Below are 21,361 nucleotides of genomic sequence, written 5' to 3' on the forward strand. Positions count from 1 at the left end.
AGCCCATGGATTATTCCAGGATCTTGACTGTTCACACAGTCAACAATGTCTTAAGTTGGGTTTTCATCAATGGGAAGTCCCCTATTTATAAACACCTGATTCACAAAAGACGCAGGGGTTTGCGTTACCCAAATTGTACTCCCTCCCCTTTTGTACCTCCATCTCTAGGTGGACTTGTCTTTCCCTCCAGAGTTAAACATAAAAAAGAACCATGGGATGAATCAGCATTAATAGAAGGATAAAATCTCCAGGACCAGTTAAACTGGGCTTTACTGAGCGAGAGGGGGAAACCTGCCACAGTGGGTCACAGAAGACACAATGTAGCTGGTAGAGTTGTCAGATAAAGCATAGGATGCCTAACTTTCAGATCAGCAGTGAATACTTTTTAGTATATCGCAGACATGTTGTTGATTTGAATTTCAAGCTCCACTGGGCATCCTAGGTCCTCAAGTATCTCTAGGAATTACACTAGTGGAAGACTCCACTCCACCCTAATGTCTTCCTCCTGGCTTCTATAGGAATTCCTCCTCCTCCTCAACTTCTTCAGACCCCATTCTATGAGAATTTTTGCCTAAGTTCATCAAAGCCACAAACAGAAGATTGGAGATGAGCAAACATCCATTACCAGTGGTTAAAAGATACTTAGAAGATGGATACTTAGAAATAGAAGATGTGTTCCTGTCAACCTAAATCAGAACTTGGAATGATACGTTACATATGGTGGTTGAGCTCCATGAAACCATTAGTCCAAATTAACGTAAGTTGTGGATTAAATACCACACTATGGACCCACCTAAGTAACAGACCATCATACATATCATTGTCTCAGTGGGGAAATGCATTCTGAGGTCCAAACAACCAAGTTGGAAAGTTCTGGAACACAAGTTCTCCATCAGCTGCAAATTGCCTACAGTGCTAAAGGATCTTTTAATTAGATTCTTACCCCACATTTGCTACTACCAAGCTTTGTGAATATGGACAAATTCCTCAGTTTCTCTGACCTTCACTTTCCTTTTCTTGAAATACAACAAAGTATTTTTGAAATACAACAAAGTATTTCAGCTCTGTGATCCCTAAAATCTATTTTAGCATGAAAATTTTGTTCCTGTGTTCGAAATGAAAAGGACTTCAGCTTTCCCTATAGGAGACTATCTACCATTCATTTTTTAATAAATATTTTATATGCTATAGCCAAATCCTTTACAGTGGCCTCATTAAGTGTGCGTTTTTCTTCTCTTAAAGCTCTCGGCTACTATATGGCAGTTCCAGCCCTGGCAGGCCATAAGAAGGACGTTGGCCGATTGAGACTTCTCCTCCCTGACTTGCAGCCCCAAAGCAACTTCTGTTTGCTCTTTCATTACCGGCTGGCTGGAGACAAAGTAGGGAAACTTCGAGTGTTTGTGAAAAACAGTAACAATGTCCTGGCATGGGAGGAGAGCACGAGTGAGGATGAAATGTGGAGGACGGGGAAAATTCAGTTGTATCAAGGGATTGACACTAACGAAACTGTAAGTGGAAAAACAGCATTAAACTAGATATTTACATTCTTTTTCAATGATTTAACAAATAGAACAAAACACTTCCTGATAGTACCTAGGTACGGGGGCTGCAAAGATGAATAAGACTTTTCCTCTACACTTAAAGAGCTTATATTCTGGAGCAAAATCGGCAAGGCAATCAATCAGCACAACTAATGATAATACTTGTCAGGTGCATGCACGCATGTCACACACTCTGTGGAAATGATCTATTTGTGTGTCAGGCTCTTTTCACCAACTTCCTTCTGAACCAGGCTATAAATGCCTTAACATATCAATGAACATCTTGTTTGTTCTATGCCAAGCACTTATCACAATGAATGGAAGCTAGAAGGTCATTTTTTAAATGTTTTTTGAACTGAACTGAGAGAGTGGCTGATGTCTGGGGTCCCTAAGACAACCCTCAGGTTCCATGATTCCTTAGAAGGAGGGAGTCAGAGAACTCAGAAAAACTGATTATAGTTTGTTACAGTGAAAGGAAATAGATTAAGGGCAGAGTCCAGGAGAGACTGGGCAAAAGCTTGTAGCTGTCCTCTCCCAGTAGAGTCATATGGACAGCTCTTAATTCTCTCAGCAATGATGTGTGACAACATGCACAAAATGTTGTCCACCAGGGAAGCTCACCCAAGCCATTGTGTTCAGAGTTTTTGTTGGGGGTCAGTCTGCCTGCATGACTAACTGTGTGGCTGACATTAGTTACTCAGTCTCTAGGTTCTCCAAAGTTCAGGCTAATACTTGTAGGACCTGCGGTCCCACCATAAATCACATTGTTAGCATAAATTATCTGGCATGGCCAAAGACACTCTTAAGAGGTAGGATATACCAAAGACTTACAGGTGATCTACCACAAAAGTCACTCTACCTTCTATTGGCATTGTCTCCTCAAGGAGGTTAAGCTTGTGGGAGAACAAACATCAGGAAGGGGATTGTCTTGTAGAAAAATCTCTTGATAAGAGAACATAAACAGCCTTCCTAATATTTTTGTACCAGGGTAAGGAGAAATGCAATTAAATACAAACACAAATAGGACATCAATTAATTATCCTGGTATTTATGTTTAGTTATCCGGGAGTATCAGCCAGGGATTTCAGTGATGGAATAGCCACCATATCTCAAGATCCAGACATGCCCACCCTCATTATCCCACCTATTTCAGCTTCTGTGAGATGTCTGCTTTTTAAGCTCACTGCTTTTAAAAATTGTTCAGGAGGCACATCTTCCTGAAAGCAGTTCCCTCTTGAGAAGAGACTAGGGGAGGAAGAAATTTCTATACCCAGTTGTGCTATCACTTGCCATTCAGTGATAACTTGTTCACAAGAAAATGAATCCAGGGAGCTTAGGGGCAATAGAGAGCAGCTCAGGAAGTGGGCAGTCACAGTCCCTCTTTGCCCCCATTTGTCCCTCTGAGGCTCCCTCTTTTCTCTTTGGAGAGCCCAGGAAAGTGGGACACAGTGGTAACAGCAAGCCTAAAATTGCTTCATCTCTGCCACCTTGGAAACTATTCTATGATTATTTATGAAGCAGGAAGAGATGCTGTTGAGGATGGTGAATAGTTGCATGATGGCATTATTGTACGCATGATTCTTAAAGGATCTTTCTTTACAATGCCAATTTCTATAAGTTTGAATTTATTTTTTTAAAAGTTTAGAAAAGACAAAGGGAAATCACTTTACTAAAAAAAATAAAGATTATAATCATTCCACAGTAACATGAGTGTTTCCATATTTTGCATTTTACTTTACACATAAATACATATTTTACCCTATTTATAACCACATTACTACGTACATGTTGTTGTTGAATTCTTTTTGATAGAATTACATGTGTGTCATTTTTAAGAAGAATAACATGTTCCAAATTAAACATTATTTTTTCTCTAAAATTTTTGTTCCAAGGTAACCTTAACCATCTTTGAATCACAATAATTTTGCTGTCCTCTAAATCTGCTTATCTCTGATATTGAGAATTAAAGAGCCCACTATTCATTTTATCCTCTTTATTACTTCTCCTTACAATGAATGTCTAATAGGTGCTCCATAAATTGTAGCTATTATTATTTTCATAATTATTGAATTAAAAAATATTCTGGTGTCTTTTTCTGATTATAAAGACAACATGAACTATTTTTGAAAAAAACATTATAAAATTGAAGAAATTGATAAACAACATTCAGCAAAAATTTATTTTAATAATGTTTCTTTGAAAATATTTTTGGGTGAATGAGTGAATATAAAATAGTCACTATATATCCTTAATCTTTTTGAATGAGCCATCCCTGTCATTTTGTGTCCAATTTGAAGATAAGGGTTTTTTTTTTTTTCATTCTGTTTTCTATACAATAGAAATTTCTAAAACATAAAGATGTTTGCTTCTCTTTTGATTAATAAATGTCTTAGATAAAAATGATTACCACCTATTATGAAACATTTTTCAACACATGAAAACAATGACATTTCAGATAATTTCTGAATATGTGAATCAATATTTTAAGAAAATTAACTATACTACTACAAACTACCAAAATCCAAATATATCAAAATAATTCTCTTTTGACTATATAGTTTTGTATTAGATGTTCACAGGGAATATATCTTCTAGCCAGTTTTTTTTTTTTTTTTTAAAGAAAATCATATCTTATTTTTGCTTTTTTTCCCCTTTAAATGGGAATTTCAAAATTTCTTCTTAAACCTTACCCTTCTCAGCTTTCCAGGGCTTTCCAGATTCTCTTAGGTGTTACAGTGACCCTTTTTTTCTCTGAAAATATTCACTCAGTGTGGATTCCTGGTATCTGGAAAATATAATATATTACTATATATTCAATGTCAAAGCCTGTGTCTATGCATAGGGACACATGAGTTTAATCCTCTGTAACAGTTTATTAAATAGTTTGATTATATCATTGTTTTGAATATTTTGAAGTAATATTTTATTTCCTCTCCATTATTAGATCATTTTTGAAGCCGAACGTGGCAAAGGCAAAACTGGAGAAATTGCAGTGGACGGCGTCTTGCTGGTGTCAGGCTTATGTCCAGGCAGCCTTTTATCTGTGGATGGTTGAATGTTACTGTTGTCTTTTATATCTTTATATTTGGCTTTTTTTGTCAGTTCTCTGTTTTTTGATATGATATCATAAATGCCCCTCCATTTTAGAAATACTGAAAAATTGTAATGTACGAACATTATTGTAAGATGCCTTTCTTGTATAAGATGTATCAATATTTGCTTTAAATATAGTACTACTGTGTCTTCTCATTCATTTCTGAATTTATAAAATGTGGAAATGTCAGTTCCGCTTTTTCCCCCTACTATATTTGATTTGTCTACATGAGTTGATGAACCTCTCTATCACATTTCTAGATTACAAAAAAAAAGTCAAAACGTTTAACTGTTTGACTTTTATGGCACTTCTTAAAAACTATGACATCACAGATAGACTTCTACCTAAGTGGCTTAGCCTGATCTTTTATGGACAAACTTGTATATTTAAATGCTTTGTAATAATAATATCCAAATAATCATCTTGGGTCATGGTTTAAGTTTTTCTAAGTAAGAAAGTATGGTTGTTAATTCTATGTTTAGTTATGTGTGTGATTAGTTGCTTTGCTGGAAAATGTGGTTTTCATTCTTTTCTCTATGGAAATAATTTATAGTCTTAAAAACTCTTAAAATGAGTTCCTATTATGGGAACAACATGAGTGCTTTATTAGGCCTCATGACTGCAATACAAATTAGCATAAGTTGTTGAATTCAAGACCTCAGAGAACTACCTAAAACTAAATTAAGCATGTAGCAGGACTCAAAGAAAATATGGATACCTTCTTTTCTGTTTCTCTTTTCTTCCAAATTCAAGAACAGCTTTGTATGGTAATGAATCTGAGTGAATTGTTTGAGGATGAAAGGATATTCTGCTTTAAGATTCTGGGTCAGAAATAGCTCCAAGCTGTCTTTGAGCTATTACACTGAAAGTCCTTGGAGGGAAAAAACTACATTGCTTCTATTTAGTGTGAAGTAATTTGGGCATACAATGTCTACACAGCACTGTAGCTGTATATGTTGGATAACTGGTAGTTATGGTAACCCCAAAATAGTGTTTCTAGTGATACCAGTTGAAGACTTGCCCAGCTAAATCAACCCACAGAATTGTAAGAGATAATAAAATTGTTGTTTTAAGGCATTAAAATTTGGGGTGGTTTGTTACACAGCAAAAGCTAACTGATACATGTGTTTTCAAATACTGTGATAGAACTTGATGGCAACCTCCTATCCATTCAGTGACCAAGGAAATTTGAGACCATAGTTGTGGCTTAGAACAAAAGAGAACTTGCAGTAAAGGACATGTCCCTGTGATCCAGGTTAAAGGAAGAGAAGTTGAACCAAAAATGAAATAGGGAGACCTGGGCATCATTACATAGGGATAGAAAATCAATGCAGGAAGCTCAGTTAAGTTGAATTGAATAATAATATTTCATGTTTCTCTAATAGCTATGGCATAGACTTCTAGTTACCTACCCAATATCCATTCTCGCCTTTTTCTTTACTAATATAACCATATACAAATATATTTGGGGGGTTAGAGGGCAATGTGCTCAACTGAAGGCCTTCATTTCTCAAAATCTCTTCCAGATGGAGGAGGCCACCGAAGCATTGCTGAGGCTTCCAGGAAGGATCATAAAGAAGGCTCTCAGCCGGAAGCCCGCTTTTGCCATTTTTCTTCCTCCTTCCTGCCCTCAATGTACTTGTGAAGGCAGGAGCTCTATCAGCTCCCTTGGGATCATAAGGGCAAGGACCACACCCTATGGAGAAGTGCATGCTGGGGGAAGCCTGGGTTCCTGATGACATTGTGGCATCGCCACCTCTGTCCCAGACTGGTTACTGCTTGATATTTTATTAGGTGACAGAAAAGTAAATCCTTTCTTGGCCTACCTAGGATTTCAAACACAGCACAATCCTGACTCAGGTGACCACTCTTCCTGATTCCTGAGGGCTGCTCCTGACATTTGGGGACTAACTTCTTAGACCTGTAAATGCCCACATGTTGTTTTAAATTCCAGTCAACAGCCTTTAATGTCATGGTGCTCGAGCCTACACTAGCACCGAATCATACTTTGCTTCCTTTGGGGAAACCTAAGGTCAGCTAATTCAGCCATGACTCGCATATCTGTTGTCCCTGGCTACCATCCAATATGCAAACCCCCCCATGTCATCCATCTTCTCCCACTCTTTCATCCCCACACTGTTAGGGGTTTCCTCTTCTGGACATTGACTCCCACTGTTTCTGCCCCCTCCCCTATCACACATACTCCATTGTCTGGTGAAGGAACTCTGCTCCATCTTAATTCATGCCAAAATCTCTTCCTCCATCTCTCAACCTCAGCTGAACTGAGTTCCCTCCCAGGACCACCTCTACCTTTGCAGCCTTATCAAATGAAAGCCACTCATCCTCCCACACTGCACACATGTCCGGGTCGAGTTGAAGGTGGCATCCTCCTTGCCCTACTCTTGTTCACAATCTCTTATTTCTTGACTTCCATCTAAAAGCCACTGTTCATTGGAGGCACAGTTAAATAGCTCTGCATCTCTCTGTCCTTCCTAGACATTGTCATCAACCAATGTGGTAACATCTATGCAAATAACCCATCCAATATCCTGGCCTCACAGTTCTTTGACTTCCTCTATTCCATCACCATCACCTTCTCCATGTCACTGTATTTTTAAAAATCTCTTTCCTCGTGAGTCCAAGCTACAGTCACACAGCTCTCCCGCTCTCCTGTGAGACACTTTTGCACCTGTCCTTCAGTTTTCAGACCTTCTCAGAGTTCTAGCAGTGCCCCCTTGTGGCAGCCTATGTGCATGTGTTTGGCTGCCACCAAGCACACAACAAACAGGGCTGTCTACAGCATCTGCTGTTCCTCCTTTGACCCATTTCTCCCTTTCCCAGTGTCTTGTGAACTCATGCTTCTTTCTGGGTACCCAGAACCTTACAATTCAGTCACCTCTGAGATCTTGGAGAATCCAATCTTGCAGGACTTTTATCCTTTCCTATCAACACTTACTGGTCCTATGTCCCGTTCTGCTGGTCTCTGACAAGTGAAGGGAGACCACCTTTATAACTCAAGCAGTTGGAATCAACAGCTGCAAGTGTAACCTTTACTGACTAATATTTTCTGTTTTATAATTGCAGCTTCCAATGCCTTCATACAAAGGAACAATGGTGCTTCATACAAATCACCATGGTAAGATCAGGGATTCTCTTCTGATAGCTCTCAAATCTCACAGCTACATTAAGATGGGGGCTGTGTCAGTTAGTCTTTGCTGGTAGCAAGCAACAGAAACAGATCTCAGCTGACTTACAGCAAAGGGAGGATACAGCAAAGAAGCAGGAGTGCGCAGGCAGGTGGAAGACCAGTGATCCAGCCTTAGAAATGGACTGCAGGGCTAGAAGCAGAGCTATGGGGGAAGCCATTGCTGATCAGCATGCCACCATTGCCAGAATGACCTGTCACCATGTTACTGTCCACATTACTCTGCTCAAAATTCCTATTCTGGGGAGGGGTGTGCAGTTGGCTCAGCTTGGGTCATGTGGCTGCCCCCTGGCTAGGGCAGATTGGGGCACCTGATTGGCTGTGCAGGAAGTGGCCGAAAGCTGTTGGCCCCAACCCACCGATGTCCACCACGTGGACCCCATCACATAAAAGCTGGGATTGAGTGCTTGTCATTATCCCAGCCAACATACCAATCTAAATGATTTACTCTTATGACAAAGGAGTCGATACCTTCATTCTCTCCAGCAGCTAGATAACTAGGTGGTGTTTGCATCAGGTTTGAAATGAAGAACAACTAATAAAAACTATTATATGAGTCAAATGATGCAGCAAGTATAATGTGTTAGGTCGTTATGGGGAGGAAATGAGGCTGAAATGGAAAAATGCTTCTCTTGGGCACCGTAAATCAGAATGGTACACTTCTGGCCAAATGTGTCTCCCCCTGAAGACTTAGAAGACCTGGAGTGAACATGGTTATCCTTTATATTGTCGTTGTTGATGAATGGTCCCTTCTGGCAGCACGCCCAGGTTATATCATGAAAGGAGGGCTGTGCATGGTGTGTACAGTGTCAATCCATGAGAATGAGCCTCGAAGCTACATGATGCAAGAACAAAAGGCAAAGAAGCAGCACAGGCCAAGGATTTTTAGTTCAATGCTTATGTCTTGCCACTCTGATGAACTGCTGTTACAAAATGACCTCCCTTTAAGAGAAAAACCTGAGAACCAAAATGAAGTGAGGTATTTCTTGGAGCAGTCCGCATATCAGGATCAGTGGCAGACTATTCCTTCTGGTAACAAGCCACTCTGACAATGAAATCCCAGGGGTAGGCTTCAGTTCAGATTTCTTCTCAGCAGTGCAAACGGCAATTGAGTAGGCAGGCAGAGGTTTTTGAATAGAATCGGCGTCCTTTCATCCTATTTCTTTTTGTACCTTTTCTATATTTTCCTGATTAAATGGAATTTTGAAGCATCCCCAGTAACCAAGTAGTATAAATATTGTCTCATTGCCTCTGAATTTCCATTCTATGATCTGCACCAAGAATTGATTAAAGCCAGACTTCCTGGTCCTTCGTTTCTCTGCTAATCTGTTGCCATAAATCCATGGTAGAATAATGCACATTGTAGAGAAACAACAAAAATGGACTCATGGTGTGGGAAAGGAGAACAAGAGGTATGGACATGACCTAAAGATGACTACAGGTACAAGAGAATGTTAAATGGGACTCTTCCTGACTTGAAGTTTCGCCCAAGGCCCTAAAACTGAGCACACTGTTAAGTACACACTGATTCTAGAGACATGCCAGACCATTTACACAAGGCTAAGTGGAGAGCCCAAAGTACTTCTGCCATCTATGGCCCCTCACCCCTCTTCAGCTTATGTAAAAGAGTAGGAAAGCGTGAAAGAGGGCTGTTCAAATTCTGGAAGCTTGCTCCTGCCTACCAGGCAAGTGGAAGGGACTTTGAGAGAACCACTTGGAGAGATTGGCAGGTTCTCCTGTCATGAAAGGGCACAAGAAATGGTGCTTGACTCTTCCGAAAAACTCAACAGGTGAGAAGCCAGCTGGGGCTGCCTAAGACTACCTACCGTGTTTTCCGGAAAATAAGACTGAGCCGGACCATCGGCTCTAATGCATCCTTTTTGGAGCAACATTTTTTGCTCCCAAAGACGCATTAGAGCCGATGGTCCGGCTCGGTCTTATTTTCAGGGAAATACAGTGTGAGGGCAGAGAGTGGCTGCAGAGGGAGCAGCTTCAGCTTCCAGGGCTTAGTGAAGGGCAGAGTTGCTGGGGTTTTCCCGTCGGCTAAGTGCACATCAAGCAAATAGCTGGCCTTCGGCTGTTTTGTAAGGACCCTGCCCAAGAGGCCTGTCTGCAATGAGGTGACACAACAGAAAAAGGCCAGGTGGGGACATGCCACCAAAAGCAGGAGCTGGTGTTCAACCAGACAGTGTATCATCTGAGAATAGGTGAGAAGGGGCTCCCAGCAACTGGGGTGGGGGGAGTGTCTCCAAAAAAAATCCCAAAAGAACAAAAGAGGCAGCATTTGGACATTAGCACACAGAGAACTCCAATACCAGGTAACAACATTATTAATTGTATGACAGGTAACAACATTATTAATTGTATGAAATAACCTAAATTAATTTTTTTCACAGTTCTGGAGCCAGATGTCCAACCTCAAGGGGTTGGCAGGAGGCACAATCCCTCCATAGCTCTAGGGGAAAATCCCTCCTTGCCTCTTCCAGCTTCTGGTGGCTCCAGGAATTCCTTGGTTTGTGGCTGCACAACTCCAATGGGCATCTTCATCTTCATGTGGCCTTCTCCTCTGTCTCTGTGTTTATTTCCTTTTCTGTATCTTATAAGGACACTTGTCATTGGATTTAGGGCCCACCTGGGTATTCCAGGATGCTCTCACCTCAAGATCCTTAATTATATCTTCAAAGACCCTTTTTTCCAAATAAGGTCATATTCAGAGATTCTGGGGGTGCGTATCTATCTTTGGTGGGAGGACCACCATTCAACCTACAACTCAAACCAACTAAGACCTTTTACCGCTCCTTCCTCCTCCTGCCCTCACTTGAGAGAGACCAGAAAATAGTGGAGGAAGCGCAGAAAGGGTGCAATAAGGTAAGTGAAGAAATTGATCCATGTCTTTCCCCTTTGCTGTTCCACAGAGTTACAGACCACACCTGAGCTGAGGAAAGGTCAGAGCTTTTAATTGGATGAGTAATTGAATTTTTTATATTAGATTAGAATGGACTTTTTAACAACCTAAAAATAAGATTATTTCTTTATACCTGAGAGTCTTTGGAAAAGCTGTGGGATTTACTCAAGCCTCAAGCTCCAGCCCTGGAGGAACCAATGGGCAGGGGAGAGAGCCCACAGAGGTTGTTTCAAGGCAGTGGTGAGAAAAAAAAAATTAAGAGTCTCTTCGTACATATACACTATGGAGCCCAGCCTGTTCCATAGATTTATACGTGTTGCACTGTTCTGTGATCGAAACAATCTTATTGCAATAGCCTTTTAAAACTAAAATCTCTTAGGCTATATCCAGGATGGACCGGCAGTATTTCAACAGTTTTTAAAACTGAGTCGCTGCTGGGTTTTGTTTACTTTTGTTTTTTTACTAATTAGATTTAAACTTGGTCTGTCTTCCCTCCTTCTGGGTAAGGTGTATTACATTGCTCAATCATAGAATCACCTGCTTCCTGATAGCATTCAATCCAGAGCAAAGCCCTGCTTCCTTGAACCTTCCCCCAAGGGACCTTATAAGAGGGGATCAGCAAAGAAGGCTGCCACATTCTCTAGTTCTACCATCACTTTGGTTTTATTGAACCCTTGCACGGAAAGATGTGTACAGATGAGTAGCGCGGGATGCACATGGCTACTTCATGACTGTCTACTACTTTCGTATCTATCAAACTGATGCATGCTAGGGATGCAGTAAATACTGTTGAATTAATTACTGCGTTAAATAGATAATTCATATTTTTGTCCAAAGTTTTGTCAACATTTAGCTGAGCACTGTCTTGACTGGAAGCAAAAAGGGTAGGCTACAGAGTAGTTCAACAAATCTTACTGCCCAAAAACGTTAGTCGGGCTAGTTTTTTTCAACTCATGCCAGGATGCTGGGCTACAGGACCTCCGCCACCTAGCTGCGGAGAGGCGGGCCCACGGGCGCTGATCCTCTGCGCAGGCGCCATTTCCACTGCACGCACGCGCTGGATCCAGGCTGCGGTCTTGGATTGGTTGAGCCGTCGTGGTCCCGCCCTGGGAACCGGAAGTTCCCTCAGAGCGAGGGGGTCAATGAGGGCAAGTAGGCGTCGCCTGCGCTTCTCGGTGAGACACATTGCATGTTGACTGGGGTCTCGGCCCACCCTTGCTTGGGGAAACCCACCCCTGCCCGGGGAGGCTCTCGGTGTTTCTTGGGCCGGGTAGGCCCGAACGTGCCCTCGTCTCCTCCTCTCCAGCGGAGGTCGCGGCGTGGGCAGATTTCTCCGTGCCGCCGCTGCTTCTGGGCTGGGGGCCAGACTCACCCGGGGACGGTTTGCCTCTGGCTTTGCTTGTCGCACCACACCCATTGGAATCCGAACCCGGACCAGAGCGGGCCCTTAGACTGCTCCCTCCCACTCGCTGCACCTTTGCTAGGGATCATCCTGACGTGAGAGGACCCCAGCGCAGTATTGAGTGGCTGTTCAGGAACTGCAACGCCCCTACCAACATTTGGCATCATTTCTCTCCGTAGACGGAGGGCTCCCTGTGTAACTGGAGAGGTGTATGTGTTACGGCTAGAAACTTAAATTTTCTCTTTAGATTTTAGATCTAAAGGTCTAAGCGGACCTAGGTTCCAGCTGATTTGTTAGCAGCCTTTGGAAATTTTTCTTTGATCCCTTTAGGGTTTAGGCCATATGTGTGTACCTTGCCCATACTGTAGTATTAGTTAATATTTACAAGCTTTTAATATGCATTTGGTCCACGGATATTTAGGGCCCACTCTTGCTGGTGCTGTGCAAACTCTATTTTTAATATGTATTCAGAAGGTAGGGGTATAGGTGTGTAAGCATCTATATTAGCATATGCACTAGGACTGTGGTGTCCAATGTGGTAGCCACTAGCTACCTAAGTGTTGAGCACTTAAAATATGCCCAGTCCGAATTGAGTTCTGCAGTAAGTGTAAAACAGCGAATTTTGGAGAATCAGTATGAAAAAGAATATAAAATATCTCAGTAATTTGTTTATATCAATAGCATCTTAAAATGGCAGTATTTTGGATACGCTGGGTTAGATAAAATATTAATTTCACCTGTTTGTTTTTTAACGTGGCTACTAGACAATTTTAAATTCTGTCAGTGGCTTGCATTACATTGCTATTGAACAAAGCGTTGCTCTAGAAAGGAATCAGCAAACACTGGCCTGCAGCCGAATCCAGCATGCCTGTCTTTGAAAAAAATACTTATTGGAACAAAGCCATACCCATTCATTGATGTATTGTCTATGGCTGTTGTTCTTCCGTGAGAGCCCAGAGTTGGGTAGTCCATACAGAGATTTGATGGACTGCAAAGTCTGAGATATTTACTATCTGGCCTTTTACAGAAAAAATTTGCTAACCCCCTGTTCCAGAACAGTGCCTGCTGTGGTAAATATATGTAAGCCTTTTCATTGTAGTCCTGTGTAATTGTCAGTCAGGCTTACAGTGTAACAGGCATACACTTCTAAGGACTTTATAAGGACTATCTCGTCTGATTCTCATATTGATCCTAGGATGTTGGATATCCCCCATTTTGTAGATGAGGAAATTGAGGCACAAAATGGTCATGAAATTTACCCAATGTTCTCAATACTCCTTACTTCTGGGAACTGTACTTTCATGACCTTCCTTATTCACAAGTGCCTTGACGCCTGGAACTCACTTGATTAGTCCACAGTATGCACCATGCTCCCTTTTTGTTTGTTTGTTTGTTTTTGAACTCGAATTTTTTAAATAACTTTTTAACTAGAATTGAGATGAGGTTGGTCTCGTGGAAGAAGCTGAGGGGCGCTGAGCTTAGGTGCATTGGGTACAAGCAAGGAGATCTGTAGTGACCAGAAAGAAGCTCACAAGCAGAGAGGAGAGCATCCTGGATGCTGTTTACTCATTTAACAAAAAACATTTGTTGAGTATTAGCGCTGGCCAGGTGTTTGCCAGGTGTGTATCAGTGAATGGAACAAACGTCATTCTTAGGGTCTTGTGCAGAAGACAGACAATTAAAAAAAATTAACATGGTATGGACCATAAAAAACAATGTGCAAATACTTGATGTTTTTTACAGGTTTCCTCATCCGTAAGATGGAGATAAGTTGTACATCTGTCTCGGTTCTTGTGAGGATTGAGATGACATGAGTGTGTATGGCACGGAGTTGCTCAATAAATGTACATTGTCTTCCACTGTTAAGAGGTAAGTGAGGGAATGAATATAAGGAATTGGGGGCATTGTGTCATTTTAAATATGACAGTCACCAGTTGTTATTTGTAGGAAGGTTCTCAGGTGAGTTGCGCACAGCACATGTTTTTCACATTTTCTGATCTAATGTCACTCATCTAGCAAAACCCGAAGTCAGGTTCTGTGCATTCCGTCTAGGAGCAGGGCAGGAGCTGTCCTTGGGCTGATAACAGCGTAACTGGGACGGGCCTGCTGCAGGAAGGGAGTTGTGCCTCTCCAGTGGTGGCAGTGCTGGTTTAAATCAGAATCACCTGGAGAACTGAGAAAATACCCAGGCCTACTTTCAAAGATTCTAATTCATTACCATGCTATCAAACAAGGGCCTGGCATTGTTTGTTTTTGTTTTTGTTCCTTAATTTCTCCAGATGATTCGGATTTGCATTCAGGACTGAGAATGACTCATTGTGAGAGACAGGCTAGGCTCAGGGAGCTTCTGGTGCAAAGGCTCAGAGCTGTGAAATGGGCAGTGCCTGTTGGTGGTTCTGTGGGGTCACGGAGGAGGCTGGAAGGCAGCTTTTCATCACCTGGCCAAGGACCTTAACTCCATCCTGAGAGCAGAGGGGAACCTCTGACGGGCTTGAAGCGGGGAAATAAAGGACTATCTTGCTAAGATCTGTACTGGAAGATGACCCCTCTAACAAAGCGCCATGAATCAGAGTGAAGGCAGTGTAGACGCAATTGGAGCTGGCCCGATGGTGGCAGGCCCAGGTTCAGTTTCAGTATTCTTCCTGTGTCCTTTAGTGGCCAGTATCTGTCCTTGTGGAGTGAAATTGGCCGGTTTCTTTGTATTCTTTCCACTGGGCTGGAAGGTCCTTCAAGTGTAGAGACTCAGCATCTATCATGTACTAGGTACATAATATATATTTATTGAATGAGTTATGTAGAACTCAAAACTGGACATACAGTTTGCTTTGTCTTTTTATGGCAGTTCTCAAAATTTTGTATCCCAGTTGTTTCCACACTATACCCTCCTAGGGTAATAAATGCTTTATAGTCACATGATTGTCCCACAGGGGGAAGAGAAAGTTTAACAGGATTTAAATGCTGTTAAAAATATGGAGGAGAATGGAAAACAGTATGGCAGATCCTCAAAAAATTAAAAATCGAATTACCATATGATCCAGCAATTCCACTTCTGGGTGTATACCCAAAAGAATTGAAAGCGGGGTCTTGAAGAGATAATTGTACCCTTATGTTCATAGCAATATTATTCACAAGAGCCAAAAGGTGGAAGCAAACCATATGCCCATCAACGAATGAATGGATAAGCAAAATGTGGTCTCTTCATGGAATAGACTATTATTCAGCCTTAAAAAGGGAGGAACCTCGATACATGCTTCAGCATGGATAAACCTTGAGGATATCATGCTGAGTGAAATAAGTCAGTCACGGACAAATACTGTATGATTCCACTTATATGAGGTATCTAAAGTAGTCAGATTCATAGAGATAGAAAGTAGAATGGTGGTTGTAGGGGGCTAGTGGGAGGAAAGGAATTGTTTTCCAAGACGAAAAGAGTTCTGGAGGTTGGTTACACAACACTGTAAATGTACTTAACATTTCTGAACCGTACACTTAAGGGGTAAGATGGAAAATTGTATGATATGTGTAGTTTTCCACAATCAAAAATTAAAAATAAATAAATGAGGAGAGGTAAATAAAGGAACATGTGAAGTGAAGAGCAAAGTGCTTATACATGAATACATCAATTTCTGTAAGTTTATATGTGTAAAGAACAAGTTTTGCTGGTAAGACAGACTGCTGCTGGCATGGCACTGAAGCCGTGGAGTTCCAGTTAAATCTCCTTCAGAATCTCCTTGAGACTCTGACCCTTCGTTGAGAAATTCTGATCTGACCTGAGTTAAATATTGCCTAACCTCCTTGTGGGCACTCTAGACCTGTCTCTTATTAACTGACATCCAGCAAAGTTCAATCCTGCTTTCTGCGGTAATGATGCATATAGAATGAATATAGAATATGCAGGCAGGATAAATATTTCTTCTTTGTTAGGAAAATTTCCAGCATACGGGGGAGGGCTTGAGAACCTCACCATGACATGGCTGCTTGACTTCCTCCAGACCCCACGATCCCAGGCAGACATTTTGAGAGAAACATCCAGCAGTTGAGGGCATGTATTTTTTATTCTTCTGTGCCATCTTGCCTAGTCGTTGTTTACTGAGCCTTTGATTCTTAGGAAGACCTCTTTTACTGTTGTTAGTCTTTAAAAGTGGAATTTTAAAAAGGAAAAACAATGATCTTGAAGTACTGATTCCTGATCATTAGAAAAATAGCCACTTAAGATCCTGAATTGATGACCCACTGACTGACTGTTAAATGACTTAAAAAAAGAAAAAGTGACAAAAAAACTGCCCAGGTTGTCTACGCTCCAGTTCCCTCTGGAAGTGAAAATGTAAGACACAGAATCTTGGTCATTCTTGAGCTGTCCCAGCCCGAAAACACCAGGAGAAACCTCATAGTTGTGGCCAAGGGTACTTAATTCTTTATATTTGGTAATAGAGTTTGAGGGGAGAGTCAACCGTTTTAGATTCAGTGATAGACTTCTGAGGAAATTGCGAATGCTAATTTGCATGCAAAGTCACAGGTGATGTAGCCCCTTTGCGATATTCTGATTCTAGAGGGAAGGTTGATTGATCTTCCGCTTTACCGTGCCATTTTTCAGTAGGTGCACATCTTAAACGTATAGAGTTTCTCATGAAATTATATTAGACTAATAACTTTTCTGATTATGAAATAATACATACTCATCATAGAGAATACAGAAAAGGTTAAAAGAACAAATCTTACCAATCACAAAATGCCACTGTCTAAAATTTTGTGTATCTATTTTTGGCCTTTTCACTTGTGATTTTTAAATAAAATTTGGATCAGACTCTATGTGTTGTTTTTAAATAACAACTTTATTCAGATGTAATTGATATACCATACAATTCACATTTTTAAAGTGTACACGTCAGTGGTTTTTTTGCTATATTGACAATTGTGTAACGCATCACCACAATCAACTTTAGAGAAGATTTTTCACCTCCCCCAAGAAAAACTCTCCCCCCCTTAGCAGCCACTCCCCTTGTCATTCTACCCCACTGGTCACTCCTGCTCCCCAGCCCTAGCCAACCACAGATTTACTTTGTGTCTCTATAGATTTGCTTATTCTAGACATTTCATGTAAGTGGACTCGTACGATATTTGGTCTTCTGTGTCTTAGCATAGTGTTTGCAAGGCTCATCCATCTAGTATGTATCTTTTTATTGCCAAATAACATTCCATTGTATGGACATACTTCATTTTGTTTATTCATTCATCAGTTGATGGACATTTGGGTTGTTTCCACACTTTTCATCTATCATGAATAATGCTGCTATTAATATTCGTGTGTAAGTTTAACTATTTGGAACCTAGTTTCTTCTCAATTTGAAGAAAATTCTTACATATATAGCCTCCCTGTCTCTTGTTTCCTTAAAGTAAATTTATAAAAGTAGAATTGCTCACTAAAAGGACACTACATTTTACAGCTCTTGTCAGATGGTTTCTAGGGAGACTGCGTTTATTGTCTGTAATTGCTTCAGTGTTGTTAGCCTGTGTACGTTCAGTGGTGGTTATTTAATATCAAGTGTTATAAAATGGGAGTCCATGGGTTTTTTGAAGATTATGTATCAAGATTATGTATATGTAGATTATGTGGAAAGAAAAATAGACTGGTTAGGTAAACATTTGCCTGCCCAGGATGAGATCCACACAGACATAATCATTAAGCAACTTTTTACACCTAAACATTAAAAAGAGAAAACAGTTAAGGGAACCAAACTCTGGCCTAGGGACCAATTAGTCCAGAGTCATAAATCCTTAGGATAACTTAGTCGAACCTTTTCTGATTGTTCAGAAGACGCAGATGTCAGCACAGTGGCGCCTGTTGACTTTGGGGCCCGTCAGACCTGGTTCCGTCTGCCTCCCAACCTGTGCTAGTTCATTTTTTCTTTAGGTTCCGTGGGACATCAAAACAGCATTTCCTTTGTGCCCTGTTTCTCATTCTTGTACATTCAGAAAAGTACCACTTAAAGATGATCAAATCAGCAAGTTGAGTTAGACAGCGGAGTATGGGGGGACGTAGTCCAGCCTCGCTCAGCCTTACCCAGCTGATGCTGACACTGGCATGATTTCATCCCCAACGTGACCACCAAATTCCATCCAAAGGAACTGACAAATCTTGATCTGTAAAATTAGAACTGGAAAAAATTGTAGCAGATCTTCCAGCAAGCTTCTTTAAGCAGCTGTTGATGCAGAAGCTGTTTGCAGTGCCACTTTTTTTTAACTGCTGAGAATCAGACTTTTGAAACTAAACACCACCACACCACAGATCCCATTTTCTAACATGTCGCACCCATTTTTATGACCTAACTCTTTTAGAAAACACCACGTAGGTAACTGGCAGGAAGCTGTGACTGGCAAATGCAAGCCTAAGAAAATGGAAACCTCTTTCTCTTCGCAGCTGTAAAAATGTCTGACAAGACCCAGATCGCTGCGAGCGCTTCCCTTATTGAGCAACTGATGTCTGAAAGGAACTTTGAGGATCTTGGCAACCACCTGACTGAGCTAGAAATTCTTCATGTGACTAAGGAGCACCTCCAGCAGACAGATGTGGTCAGGGCTGTGTACAGAGTCCTCAAAAACTGCCCCACCGTGGCTGTGAAAAAGAAAGCCAAGCGTCTTCTGTCAGAATGGAAAGCTCTTTATAAGGATCCTCATTTCAAACCAGGGGAGAGCCCTAAATTACTCCCTATAGGTGGACATGAAGAAAACGCAGGCCTTGCTCATGACGCAAGTCAGGATGAGGTTTTGGGCGGCTCCAGTTCTAATTCTTGGCTAGCGTCCCAAGATGTTATGGCAAAAGCCACGGAAATGCTTGTGCCTGAAAATAGCCCCCGTGCAGTGGCACCTAAGGAAGAGCACATCAAGGCTGCTGACCCTCAGTCCGCTGACAGGAGACCAGATGAGTTGCTGGATCCTGCAGTGCCCATGAGAACGAAATGCACAGAACTTCTTTATGAAGCTTTAACTAGTTCTTCCACACATCAGCCCAAAGCTGACTTGTGGCAAAACTTTGCAAGGGAAATCGAAGAGCACATTTTTACCCTTTATTCAAAGAACCTCAAAAAATATAAAACTTGCATCAGAAGCAAAGTTGCCAATCTGAAGAACCCCCAAAATTCTCACTTACAACAAAATTTGCTCTCCGGGGCCACGTCTCCAAGAGAATTTGCCGAAATGACTGTCATGGAAATGGCAAGCAAGGAACTGAAACAATTGAGAGCCTCCTACACGGAATCTGGCATACAGGAACATTATCTTCCCCAGGTGATTGAGGGCACGCAGACAAAGAAAATAAAATGCAGACGCTGTGAGAAGTTCAATTGCAGGGTCACTGTAATCGCCAGAGGAACACTTTTCCTTCCAAGTTGGGTGAGGAATTCAAACCCTGATGAAGAAATGATGACCTATGTAATCTGTAATGAATGTGGGGAGCAGTGGTACCATAGCAAGTGGGTGTGCTTGTAAATAAATATTCTCTTAACAGCCGATAACCAGACTGATACCTTCTATTTGTACCACCCTTTTAGGCTTATTTTTAACCTCTTGTGCACACTTTTTTTGTTTTCCACTATTTTCAGGTGTACAAAACAATGTAATAGTTAGACATTTATCATTTATATCCCTCACACAGTGACAACCCCCCTCTCCCCATCCACTACCCCTCTGACATCGCACACAGCCATTACATTTCCACTGTCTCTATTCCTAATGCTGTGCTCCGCTTCTTGTAAATAATACATATTATATATATATATATATACACATACACACACACATATACATATATATATATACACACACATATACACATATACAAACTTGTAGTTGACATTCATGATTGTTCAGCTTAAGCTTCAGGTGTTGTACACACTATTTTTAAAATAATCCTAAGAAGAAGGAAAGAATGGCGTTTCTGAAGCTCACACCACTATCACTAAAAGTTGATGGTTTGGGGAGAGAGAGTGGGTGACTCCATAACCACTGTGTTGCTGGCCACTTAGTACTTCGCTGTACTCAGAGTGTGGTTGAGGGCAGCTCAGCATAACCTGGGAGATTGTCAGAAATGCAGATTCTTAGGCCCCCAGCTACTGGATTCTAGCTGCATTTTGGCAGGATCCCCACGTGTTCCTGTCCAAGCAAGTTTGAGAAGCGCTGCTTTAACAATTGGCCTATCGTATAGTTGTCAGGGGCTGCACATTAGAATCATTTGGGGAGCTTTGAAACCCCAGTGATGCTGAGGGCCCACCCTAGAACCATTACATCTGAATCTGTGGTATGCAACCCAGGCATCAACATTTCTTTTTTAATTCTTCAAATGACTTTAAGATGCAGAGTTGAGAATGGCTCATACCTAGGCTCTCACTTGATCCTTTCCAGAACTCTAAGACTGTTCTTCTGTATACTTTACAGATGACAAAACAGGTCCACAAAGGTGCCGTGACTTGCCCAAGCAACACAACCATAAATAGCCCAGCTCAAACTACTCCCAGATTTTCATCCTCCAAATTCCCTGTCTGAGCCTGTCTCAATACTGACGGCTGAGAAGTTGTATTCCTGGAGATGTGGGACTGACTACATGAATACTTTAGGCTCTAACATTGGGTAACTAGAACTTTGTTGTGTTCCCTCCTCTTTTCTCACTTTACAGGTCTCTCTTGAGCCACGAAAGTTACCCAATAACTAATCCCACAGAATTTTGTTTCGAGTCCTCTTGCTTAGTCAAAGGAATCGTTTTTTTTCTTTTCTTTGCACAAGTCTCCAGGGTATAGAAACTCTTTAACTATGACTTTTGGCTTCTGATGTTAGCCTGTATATTCCCAAGGACGTGTGTTAGGTCTGGAGGGGAGGACAAAAACCCTCCTAGGCTCTGGAGCTGGGACTGCAAATTAGACTGACAAAGGGCATTCACAAGAGAAAAACAGTTCAGTAAGGAGCAGCACGGTGGGTGCACACGCAGGAGAAACTCAGTGATGAGTAACGCAAAGGGGTGGCTGGACCTTGGGCTCATCTAACATCTTAACAAAGCACAAGTCTATAGAGAAGTAGCAAGACAAAGGAGAAGGGCTTTCGGCTTTTAGGGGCAGCAAACCGGGGAAGTAAATACATGGGGGATAATGGTTATTTACTCAAGTTCATTTGTGTAAACTCTTCTCGGTGCCATGTCTTCTCTGGTAATAAGGTTGTTACCCACTTC

At 41.4% G+C, this 21,361-nt stretch overlaps 3 protein-coding genes across 8 annotated transcripts in view; all 3 read left to right on the forward strand.

Annotated features, from left to right (window-relative positions):
• The window catches only part of EGFL6 (EGF like domain multiple 6), a 52,739-nt gene extending 47,968 nt beyond the window's left edge, over positions 1-4,771 (forward strand). For 3 of the 4 annotated variants that reach the window (XM_019746249.2, XM_019746250.2, XM_074323859.1), the window contains 2 exons: positions 1,243-1,508; positions 4,486-4,771. In XM_019746249.2, coding sequence (XP_019601808.2) covers positions 1,243-1,508; positions 4,486-4,596 — 377 coding nt within the window. In that variant the 3' untranslated portion in view covers positions 4,597-4,771. The remainder of the gene's footprint in view (positions 1-1,242; positions 1,509-4,485) is intronic. The other variant, XM_074323860.1, reaches the window with a different exon arrangement.
• Positions 4,772-13,887: 9,116 nt separating this feature from the next.
• TCEANC (transcription elongation factor A N-terminal and central domain containing) lies at positions 13,888-19,653 on the forward strand. Of its 2 annotated transcripts, none has more exons than XM_074323915.1 (2): positions 13,888-14,016; positions 18,484-19,653. In XM_074323915.1, exon 2 carries the CDS (start codon positions 18,574-18,576, stop codon positions 19,630-19,632), a length of 1,059 nt encoding a protein of 352 aa, XP_074180016.1. In that variant the 5' UTR covers positions 13,888-14,016; positions 18,484-18,573; the 3' UTR covers positions 19,633-19,653. The 2 variants fall into 2 exon arrangements, with proteins under 2 accessions (XP_074180016.1, XP_019601838.2); XM_019746279.2 differs by having other exon boundaries at positions 18,566-19,653.
• The window catches only part of RAB9A (RAB9A, member RAS oncogene family), a 41,386-nt gene continuing 33,913 nt past the window's right edge, over positions 13,889-21,361 (forward strand). Inside the window, exon 1 of one of the 2 annotated variants that reach the window (XM_019746281.2) lies at positions 13,889-14,016. The gene's annotated coding sequence lies outside the window, so the exon portion shown is untranslated. The remainder of the gene's footprint in view (positions 14,017-21,361) is intronic. The other variant, XM_074323919.1, reaches the window with a different exon arrangement.

This window comes from Rhinolophus sinicus, chromosome X, assembly GCF_036562045.2.
Source record: "Rhinolophus sinicus isolate RSC01 chromosome X, ASM3656204v1, whole genome shotgun sequence".
NCBI lineage: Eukaryota > Metazoa > Chordata > Mammalia > Chiroptera > Rhinolophidae > Rhinolophus > Rhinolophus sinicus.

Excerpts from the sequence above, each read along its gene's own strand:
- TCEANC (XM_019746279.2), top strand. The coding sequence starts at position 13,968 with ATGGCACGGAGTTGCTCAATAAATGTACATTGTCTTCCACTGTTAAGA. Across the intron at positions 14,017-18,565 it reads TTGTCTTCCACTGTTAAGAG|CTGTAAAAATGTCTGACAAG; the intron begins GTAAGTGAGGGA and ends TTCTCTTCGCAG.